The sequence below is a fragment of the Xiphophorus couchianus genome, chromosome 20 (assembly GCF_001444195.1).
Source record: "Xiphophorus couchianus chromosome 20, X_couchianus-1.0, whole genome shotgun sequence".
In the NCBI taxonomy this organism is placed as follows: domain Eukaryota; kingdom Metazoa; phylum Chordata; class Actinopteri; order Cyprinodontiformes; family Poeciliidae; genus Xiphophorus; species Xiphophorus couchianus.
The window spans coordinates 14,549,711-14,559,538 of record NC_040247.1 but is presented as its reverse complement, the minus strand read 5'-3'; the positions used below and the strand labels follow the sequence as shown (position 1 = coordinate 14,559,538).

Below are 9,828 nucleotides of genomic sequence, written 5' to 3'. Positions count from 1 at the left end.
TCCTTTTACCTGCTGTAGGTTTAATTTGAATGCGTTTCTAAATTATTTTGGAATTTATTTGAAGTACTTCCTGTCTGCTGTTGTCATATCCTGGAGAGAATTAAGTCTGTGCCATTCTCTTTAGTGTTTGCCCTGTCCTCCCAATGTTCTCCTCTTAGCTGCCCGCATTTTGACAATAAAAATAACACACCGACGCTAGAAACTGGAACCAAGAAAAACAAATCACTTTAAGCTGTCAGTTCGTATGGATTGATTTAAAATCTGAAGACAAGGAGCGACTAGGTGAGGTTGATTTTCTGCTCGGAGTTGTCGGCACTAGCCAGATGGCTAGCGGCTTTGATTCACTGCTGTAGGAGTCGCCGGTAAATTAAACACCAGACTTGATTAGTAGCGCAATGTCAAGCTATTTTGCTCGTCTATTATGGGGTTTTCGTCATATCTACACAATTTTTTGGAAATGATAGCTTTTGATTCTGCGAAAATTAAACCACTAGTGGCTTTGCAGCGAGAAAACTGCTTTGCTAACATTGTTTTAGTAGCAAACCGGCGGCCTGATTTATTTTGGGAACTTAAATATGTTCTTAGCTGACAGTAGCATTTTCTAAGGACAGGTTTCGTAATCACTCAAAATAATGTAGTTGACCTTTATTATGTTTCTGCAAGTGCTTTGCGTGCTTGTATGCGTCAGCTAACTGGCTAGCATACAGGTTAATCTCTTAGGAACAGAAACATTTAAGGTGACATTTCATCTGCAAGTCGGGTGAGGTTCGGCAGACTGATATTTGTGAATTAACGCGCTAAATGTGACTGAAATCGGAGTTTTAACGCCCAAATATACCTATTTAGACCGCAACAGCATCAGCGCGCACATGATTCGTGACAAAAGAAAATTAATGTATGGAGGATAGACTGATGAAATCCAGTTACACAGTAAAAAGCTTATAAGTCTCTTTGCTCATATTTTTCATCATTATGGCAGGAGGAGAGCTTTCACCTCTACAAAAGGTTCATGTCATCTACTGTAGCTTTTATTCATTGGGTAATTTAGATTAATGCAGCATTTAAACAATTTTAGAAACTATAGGACTGTAATCCATCAACAACCCTCATTGTAATAGTATCTAGAAGTACTGGGTCAGCTATACAGGTAACTGAATTCAGGTGTTTCAATCACTATCGTGGCCACAGGTGTACAGAGTCAATCACCGACTAGGGATGTCAAACTCTGATCCCTGCAACTTTGAGATGTGTAGTTGAACACTTCTGAATCAAATGACTAAAATGACCTACTCAATATGCAGTCAAGTTCTCCAGAGTCTTGCTAATGAACCTCATTATTTTAAACAGGCGTGTTGAAGGAGAAACTCGTCTAAAGGTTGCAGGACACCGACCCTTGAGGACTGGAGTTTGACACCTATGAGTCCTGGGCCTGTATTCTCAAGGAGTAATTGGACTAAATGTAGCTCCTAATACTTAGAATTGTGGAATTCTAAGATTTTTCTTAGAATTGTACTTCAGTAAGATTAAAATTATTCACAAAACACCTTAGGCCTTACCATAGCTATTAATGTGACGCTATTTCCTGTTGAAGCGGGTCTTCAACAGGAAAGACTGACAAAGAATGAAAGATGTTTTCTGTAAAATAGATAGAGCTGATGCTGTGTGGCAATGAATTTTAAATTTGCGTATTTTTATCATGATTTCATTATATGCTTGGTTAATGTCTATCAGCTGATTACTAAGAGTGTATTTGCTTTCTTTTTTTCTCAAGTTGTTTATCAACCAATCGCAGTCAAAACTTGACCTTATTGATTTCAGAAAAATTCAAGAAGTAGATTGATTGCAATGCAAAGCATCAGCTGGAGAGATGCACACATCCACTGGTCTGTAGAGGATCATGTCTCCCTGTCTGGTAATCCAATTAGAGTCTGGATTGCTAAGAGAACCGACCATTTCATCCTGCATTTTGCAAAGTATGATGCTTCATAGACAGATGATTATTTGTTTTTGTTTTTTATTATATTTTTTTGGAAATAATTAAGATACCATATTTCCTGGTATCTCAGAGTTTGTAAATGAACTTGATTGGCTTGTAAAAAGTCCTTATCTCAGCCTGTTGAAACACTTTTAGCATGATTTGAAGTGCTCTGAATGCAGTGCTACATTTTTCTGGAAGATGTTGTATATTTCCCACTGCAGATTTCTCATCTTGACTTCAGCATCAGAGCAAAAGAATGTCTCAGCTCCAGTTTCAGTGTCCGCCTACCGCCATTCCTGCTGCCTCTGCCCCGCTGCAGCTAGGGCAGCTGCAGCCTGGCTACAGCATCCCGTGTGCTACAGGTGCCCTTCCATCAGAGAGCGCCAGCCAGCCAATCAGAAGCTCTGCTCTGCCTGCAGGCTCCGCCACTCCCTATAACACCACCACAGGTTTGTTTGCCTTAAAATATATTTTAGTCTCCTGAAGGATGCTGATGCATCTCGAAACGCATTGTTTTACCATTTCAGTTGAAAAAATTAAAGATATATTGATCTTGTACATAGTGATATATTTCACTATTTTTTTTGCGAATAAAAATGCAAAATTCAATTTCTCAGATAATTAGGACATTACATGAGGCCAATAACATGAATTTAAGACGTATGAAAAAAGTAAGTCCATACACTGCGTGGTAAATGCTCAGTTCTCGATTGGGGCTCCTTTTAATGTTGCAGCTTTTTATGGAGGTGATAAGAAAACCCAAGTTAGTCACAAAGTCTGCTTTTCCTCTTTGAAATTTCTGCACTTAATTTTTTTTTCTCTTATGCAATATTCAAAATTTTTACGGAACTAATTTTGTTTTTTGTTTGCTTTAAGCCATGATCATCAAAGCTAACAAACTCTTGAAACAAATAACTCTTTATGTACTCAGATTTTCTGAATTGAATTATTTAAATAAAGGAATCTTTTAAGTGTTTAGGACCATGTTAGGTTGTTGGTTGTGAGTGACTTATTTTGTTTTGTTATAGTTTATAACATGGCAAACCCTAAAGAGAAGACTCCCATGTGTTTGGTGAATGAGTTAGCCCGTTTCAACAAGATCCAACCTGAATACAAGCTTCTTTCTGAGCAAGGACCAGCTCACTCCAAGGTACACGTCTCATACCAGAATTCAGTTCTCTGACTTGTTTTGTGCCTTTTATTCAAATGAAGCGATTTTTCCCTTCAGATTTTCTCAGTGAGACTCACACTGGGAGATCAGTACTGGGAGGCCGAAGGAACCAGTATAAAGAAAGCCCAGCATTCTGCTGCAGCATCTGCCCTTGCCGAAACGACGCTTCCCAAACCCACAGTGAGGACACCCCGCAACACCGGCAGGAACCCAGGTGGGCCGCTCAAACTTGCTCTGGCCCAATCTGAGTAATCATTTTCATAGAGGAAAATGAACACATGAATTTTATCTTAGAGGAGTTTTCTGCTCTTTGCTTTACAGTAGATGGCAGCACACACACCATGGAGTTGAATGCACTTTGTTTGAAACTTGGTAAAAAACCTAACTTTAAACCCATCGACCCATACCCGGGTATGCGACCACCAAGCTATAACTACAGTGTCCGCGCTCCAGGACCTTACCAGCGCTCTATGCAACAGTGAGTTAAATCACAAAGGGGGAAAAAAAAAAGTCAATAAAATGTTTCAATAATTGTCATTTGCAGTTGGTGTAAACTCTCTCATTGTGTCCAGGTACTACTATCCATTTCCTCCAGTGGGACCAATAATTTACCACATGGAGCTTTCCGTCGGGAGCCAGCAGTTCATTGGGAAGGGACGGACGCGGCAGCAGGCCAAACACGACGCCGCTGCCAAAGCCTTGACAGTGCTGCAGAAGGAGCCAATGCTGCAGCAGTTGCCAGTGGTGAGAAAGAAGAGCAGCTCAGCATGAAAAGGCTTTTATGCAGCACTAGATAAGAGACTCACAACTTTTCTATTTTTAATGTTGTTTTTGACAGATGAACGGAGAGCCCGAGGAGGAGAACTTGAACAAATCAGAAATAAGTCAAGTGTTTGAAATTGCTCTTAAAAGGAACCTACCCGTCAACTTTGAGGTTCGAATGGATTTGCTGTTCTCAAAGATCCAGCTACATAGGAATAAGAAGGGATTGCGTGTCAAATATATATTGTTACATGGAAGATCACTGTTTTTCCCACACAGATTTTAAAGGAAGAAGGGCCTCCACACATGAAGAGTTTTCTAGTGCGTGTTATAGTCGGGGAGTTTGTGGGAGAGGGTGAGGGCAAAAGCAAAAAGATTGCAAAGAAGCTGGCAGCTGCTGCAGCGCTGGTGGAGCTAAAGAGGCTCCCCCACATACCCAGTGTGGAGAAGAAGCTGCCACGCATCAAAAAGAAAACAAAATCTATAATCAAGGTGATGCAACTTTTAACGCTGGTTGGGATTAGTCAGAAGAGACCTAAAGGCTGTTCATAAGGTAATGATTTGTCCATCGTGTCAACAGCTGCAGACCAGCCCTGAGTATGGCCAGGGGATGAATCCCATCAGCCGCTTGGCTCAGATCCAGCAAGCCAAGAAGGAGAAGGAGCCGGAGTACAGCATGGTGACAGAAAGAGGTCTGCCGCGGCGCAGAGAGTTCGTCATGCAGGTGAATCATCTGCAGTTTGAGGCATGCTGGCAGTCATGCTTCCGTTTGCCCTTCTTTGCTTGTTTATTCTTTGTGGGATTTTTGGTGACTTCCATCTTCTGTTGCAGGTGACTGTGTGCGGCCAGACTGCAGAGGGGCTGGGGCCGAGTAAGAAGGTGGCCAAGAGGAATGCCGCTGAGAAAATGCTAGAACTGTTGGGATATAAAGTGCCTCAGCCTCAACCTCCCAAACCAGCACTCAAATCTGATGAAAAGGTACTGCTCAATTTTCAAAAAAAGCTTCATGAATGTATTAATTTTAAAGGAAATGCAGCACAACTTTTACAACATCTCCTTTTCAGTTGTTGAATTAGTTTTATTAATGTCCCAAATGGAAAATGTTTGAAACGGAGAGAAATCAAAGCCAATGCAGCTCAGTACTTGGCCAAAGTGATGACATCACCTACAAAAACCTAGGCTTGTTCATTGAGCACCTAAAAAATAGTGATGGTAAAGGCCTAAATGTTAATGTAACTTAAGACAAGGTTAAATCGATCATGCGGTGAGACAGTTAGTGGGTTTGGAAACAATCAAGGGATATAGTTACTGTTGCTCCCAGATGAGGGATATGCACAGATGTAGAATCTGGTCTCAGAATAATGAGTTTCAGATCTCTGCAGTTAAGCTCCTGGTGGCAGGTTAAACAATACAGTTGATGCTTTTAATGGTTTTCTACTTAAACTCTTTAAGTGTGGAACTCGCCTTCTGTGAGTTCAACATGTGAAAATGTATCCGATGAGGAAAAGGAACAACAAGCTGGCAATACTCAGTGTGAACAAAAAATATGTATCCAAAAAACAACATTTCTGTTGACATTAAGATGAGAGTAATTTGTACTTTAATTACAACCAGGGTTGTTTTTGAGTTGCACACAAGATTCAGCACTGATTTCTCTGAGCTTTGCTGTGATTATGAAACATATTGGCAATAAATGGAAGGAGCAGAACGGCTCACTTTTCTCCACTTAATCACTTTGAGTTTTACTCACTAGCTGAATTGCCCTAGTGCAGCTGTCAAGACATTTTTAGGCTGTCATCTGGACCCTCGGAACTGTTTAAATCTGCCTACAGCTGGTTTTCTCTCAATGGTTTTTCATTTTGCCCTGAAAAGTCACTTCAAGCTAAAGCTGCACATTTGGTGGTTGAAATACTCGTAGCAGCTGGCAATTATTACAGGTAATTTTATTTTATAAAATAAAATTGAACTACGCAATTCGTGACTGTTGGCAGATATTTCGTAGTGACAGAGACCTCAAAAAATAAGTCGGGCTTAAGTAGCACATTTTCTGAGGTACCTGTGGTTATCTCTGGGATGGCTGCTGTATCCACACCATAAGAGCTTTCCCTTATCACCATGACATGATCTGTAATGTTTTCTCATCCCTCAGCTTTGAGTAGGTTCTTTCCTAAAAGCAAAGACTCCTGATTGTTTCATATTGCTGTATGAAAAGGGTTTTGAATGGGGAATTTTTTTTGTGTTGGATGACAAGAAATCCATCCTTTTCATTCATTGGCATTTTTGATATTTTAATGTTGCTTTAGGCAACTTTCCCTTTTACAGGGGCATGTCTCCTAAAGGCTCTTTGTTTTTGTTAGAAAAGTGTTGTAAAATTACCCACGTTATTTGAAACCAAGTGAATTTATTTTTTTTTCGCTTTAAATATTTTTAACTCTCCTGGCTCTGAAATGATATTTGCAATTTAATGTTATAAATCCCAGTAAAACATATTTATGTGACTTGATATCTTTTCATTCAGACGCCAGTGAAAAAGTCGTGTGATGGGCGCAAAGTGACCTTCTTTGAACCAGGTTCTGCAGAGGAGGTGTCTGTGGGTAAGTCTCCATTAGAGTCACCTTGAATGGGTTAAAAAAAAACATCACAAGCATCTTCTCACATGGGTGTTCATGTCAGGCTCCAAGGAGGAGGACTTCCGCTTGCCTTACCTCAGCCACCAGCAGCTGCCTGCAGGTATCCTGCCCATGGTGCCCGAGGTGGCGCAAGCAGTCGGGGTCTGCCAAGGATCCCAGGTCAAGGACTACAGCCGAGTTGTGCCCAACCCAGGCAAGACCACCATCACTGCCACCATCGCCAACGAGCTGCTGTATGCCGGCACGTCCCTGACCGCTGTGACGATACTAAAGAACACAAACAACATGATCCAGGTTCCCCACGGACCGCTCACCAGACCCTCGGAACAGCTTGGCTATCTTGCGTCTGTACAGGGTCTGCAGGTAAACAGCACGTCGCCTTCATTAAAGCATGGATTTTATAGTTGCTGTATTTTTTTTTTTCTATAAGTATGTGATTTGCTTGCAGGTGGAATACAAGGATTTCCCAAAAAACAATAAGAATGAATTTGTATCGCTGATTAACTGCTCCTCCCAGCCTCCGCTCATCAGTCATGGCATTGGAAAAGACATAGAGTCCTGTCATGATATGGTAAGTAACTTAAATATAACTACTATAAAACTATTTATGATTTCAGAAAATATTCAGAGTCCATTTATAGCCACCAATAAAACCAAAATTAGCTGGAAAGATGTCTATTATATTTAAATATGTTTATTTTAAAATACGATGCAAAAAAATCATGATCACAAGAAAACAAAGCTTTGACTTTCATAGTACGAGTTTAGAATGGATCATAGTTAACAAGAACAAAATTAAACATGACTTCTGGTGGATAAAAGGACACTCAGTGTTCAGTTATCTCCAGTTATCAACATGAAAAAAATATTGTTCCTTGGAGATACGGAACTTATACATACTTAGTCTTAGAAAAGTACATTTTATTTGTATAGCAACTTTCATTAATAAAATTCTCAGTCTTTCACAATAAGAATGCATAAAACTTAAAACAGGATTCAAAAGGCAAAACAAATTAAGATACAGATTATTAACAGATAAGCATTTAAAATGGTTTTAAGAAAACTCATGTTCGGATAAAAATGCCAGCTCTTTAAATGAAAAATGCTCTTCCTTCAAACTGATGGGGCTGGACATGTTTTACAAAAATGAATTGAAATATCTTGTGACCTGTAAAGCCATTGGAGAAATGCAGGTTTTTGTTTGCAAAACATTTTGAAAACCATACATTTCTTTCTTTTTTTCCTATTTCACAAATGTGCCCTGCTTTAAATAATAATAAAATACAGTTTGGTTTGTAGTTGTTGCATCAAAAAATGTGATGAAATTCAAGAAATATCAATATTTTGCAAGTAGTTTTGCAGATTCATGCACACAGCATCTTTTCAGCTACTTTTTTTGAGATGACACAGTTGCAGATTAATACCTAGCAATAGAAAAATGGGACAAATGTCTATTAGTGGGTGAAATATTTACTTTGCTGAGTATTAAAACTCTTCAATGGTTTGGATCTCTGAGTTACTGTAATGCAAGACAAAAGGCATTGTTAAAGCTGGTGCTGAGCGGAATGGGCTTCAGCGTAATAAATGTTATTCCTTTATCTCTGCAGGCTGCTCTGAATATATTGAAGTTGCTGTCAGAGTTAGACCAGCAGCCAAACGAAAGGACGGGGAATGGACCAGCCTCAGGGTAAGATGTGAAGAAATGCCAAGTTGACATTTAGTTAAGCATTTATTTACCCATGAAATATTCAGCATGCTTATAATTAAACTTAGTATTTTTATTGGAGGTGAATTTTAAAAAAAATAATTTTTGCATTTGTGCAAAACTAATGCGCAAATGCATTAGTTGGTTATTGAATTACTTTATATTCAAATGAAAATTAAAAACAAAATTACAACTTATTTAAAATAGGCTGGATGTAATGTCTAATAAAACTTTATATTTGAAGAAATTCAAGCCAAACTTTAGGCTCTCATGTTGAAATATCTCCAGCCTTTTTTTTTTTTTTTTTTGAGAGGACACAATCCTTTTTAGAATATTTTACTCTGCGTTTCTCGTTCTACTCTGCATTTCCCCCTATTTGATCAGCCTTACAACAAAACTGAATGTGTCCTTTTTGCTGCAGGTGTGGCAAGCAGGAAATGGAGGGTGACCTGCACCTCAAACAGGCTAACTCAAGCACATTGGCACAGACGCTGGATAGCACGGCTTAGATCAGGTTTGGTTGTCTGTGAAAGCTCTAGAGAAAACTCACCCCACAGTGTTCTTAGTCTTGTTTTGGCTTGCTACAGAGAGCTTCACCCACTGTGGGCCCTGAAGTGTTAAGCTTACTGTTACAAAATGTTCACAGTTAAACAAGATTGATAGGAAAATAGCTTCTCCTCCTTGATGTTGTTTAATTGTACACATTATTTATTTTTCTTTTCAATATAGAAACAATGGCTGCATCCTAGTCAATGATTTTTGAGTGTATGTGATTAAAAATAACCCTTAAGTGATGAACTGTGAACATTGTTTTGTTTTGGATAGAAATTGTTTCTTATATTTTTATGTGTTTTTATGTTTTATTCTCGCCAAGCTAGTTGATAAAGAAAATATGTTAAGTTTGGGCCTCTTCTTTGTCTAGGGTGCAGCTGACGATGTTTGTTGATTTTCCTAGAGTGCTTTCTATAAACAACCAAAAATTATTTACTAAATGTAGCGTGTGATGTAATGTGATTGTCACTGCTGTGTGTGGCAGTGACGTTCCTCATGACCCCTTTTTCTCCCTCATGTCATCTTCCCTTCTCTATCCATAACCCATAATGGTAATTAAACTTCTGTGTCTACAGGCACAAAACAAATACTTCTACTGTCTTGCACTTTTTTTCCCGCATCTACTGATACCTGATATGGATAGGATAGACTTTCATCGAGCCTGATGCAAGCCTTTTTATTTATTTATTTATTTATTTATTTATTTATTTATTTATGTAGCTGAGATGCTAAAGCTCAGTGGTGGAAAAATTGTAAAGAAGTAAAAGAAAGAAGGAAAGTGTGAAGCTTCTAGTTCTTTTTAACCATTAGTTACAAAATTTTAATTAGAAAAATATGGTAGATTTTGTATTTGTAAAGATTTGGATAATTTGAGTGGCAATGTTGTAATATTATAGACTGGAAAACGTTTAAGTCAAAATGAAAAACAGAAATTTAGGGCACAAACAATATTTTGCGGCACCTGACTTTAGATATTTATTATGCAACTCTACGCTTTAGGAAATTCATTAGTCACGCTTACTCCCTTCCA

General features: G+C 38.8%; 1 protein-coding gene across 2 annotated transcripts; it reads left to right on the top strand.

The window, feature by feature from the left end:
- The first annotated feature begins 97 nt into the window (after window positions 1-97).
- stau1 (staufen double-stranded RNA binding protein 1) lies at window positions 98-9,387 on the top strand. Of its 2 annotated transcripts, none has more exons than XM_028002207.1 (15): window positions 98-282; window positions 2,200-2,427; window positions 3,007-3,128; window positions 3,207-3,363; window positions 3,474-3,627; window positions 3,722-3,893; window positions 3,988-4,083; window positions 4,191-4,403; window positions 4,492-4,635; window positions 4,743-4,889; window positions 6,430-6,505; window positions 6,585-6,904; window positions 6,990-7,112; window positions 8,149-8,228; window positions 8,668-9,387. In XM_028002207.1, exons 2-15 carry the CDS (start codon window positions 2,235-2,237, stop codon window positions 8,753-8,755), a joined length of 2,085 nt encoding a protein of 694 aa, XP_027858008.1. In that variant the 5' UTR covers window positions 98-282; window positions 2,200-2,234; the 3' UTR covers window positions 8,756-9,387. The 2 variants fall into 2 exon arrangements, with proteins under 2 accessions (XP_027858008.1, XP_027858006.1); XM_028002205.1 differs by having other exon boundaries at window positions 100-282; window positions 3,471-3,627.
- The last annotated feature ends 441 nt before the right edge of the window (window positions 9,388-9,828 follow it).

Excerpts from the sequence above, each read along its gene's own strand:
- stau1 (XM_028002205.1), top strand. The coding sequence starts at position 2,235 with ATGTCTCAGCTCCAGTTTCAGTGTCCGCCTACCGCCATTCCTGCTGCC. Across the intron at positions 2,428-3,006 it reads TCCCTATAACACCACCACAG|TTTATAACATGGCAAACCCT; the intron begins GTTTGTTTGCCT and ends GTTTTGTTATAG. Across the intron at positions 4,404-4,491 it reads AAACAAAATCTATAATCAAG|CTGCAGACCAGCCCTGAGTA; the intron begins GTGATGCAACTT and ends TCGTGTCAACAG.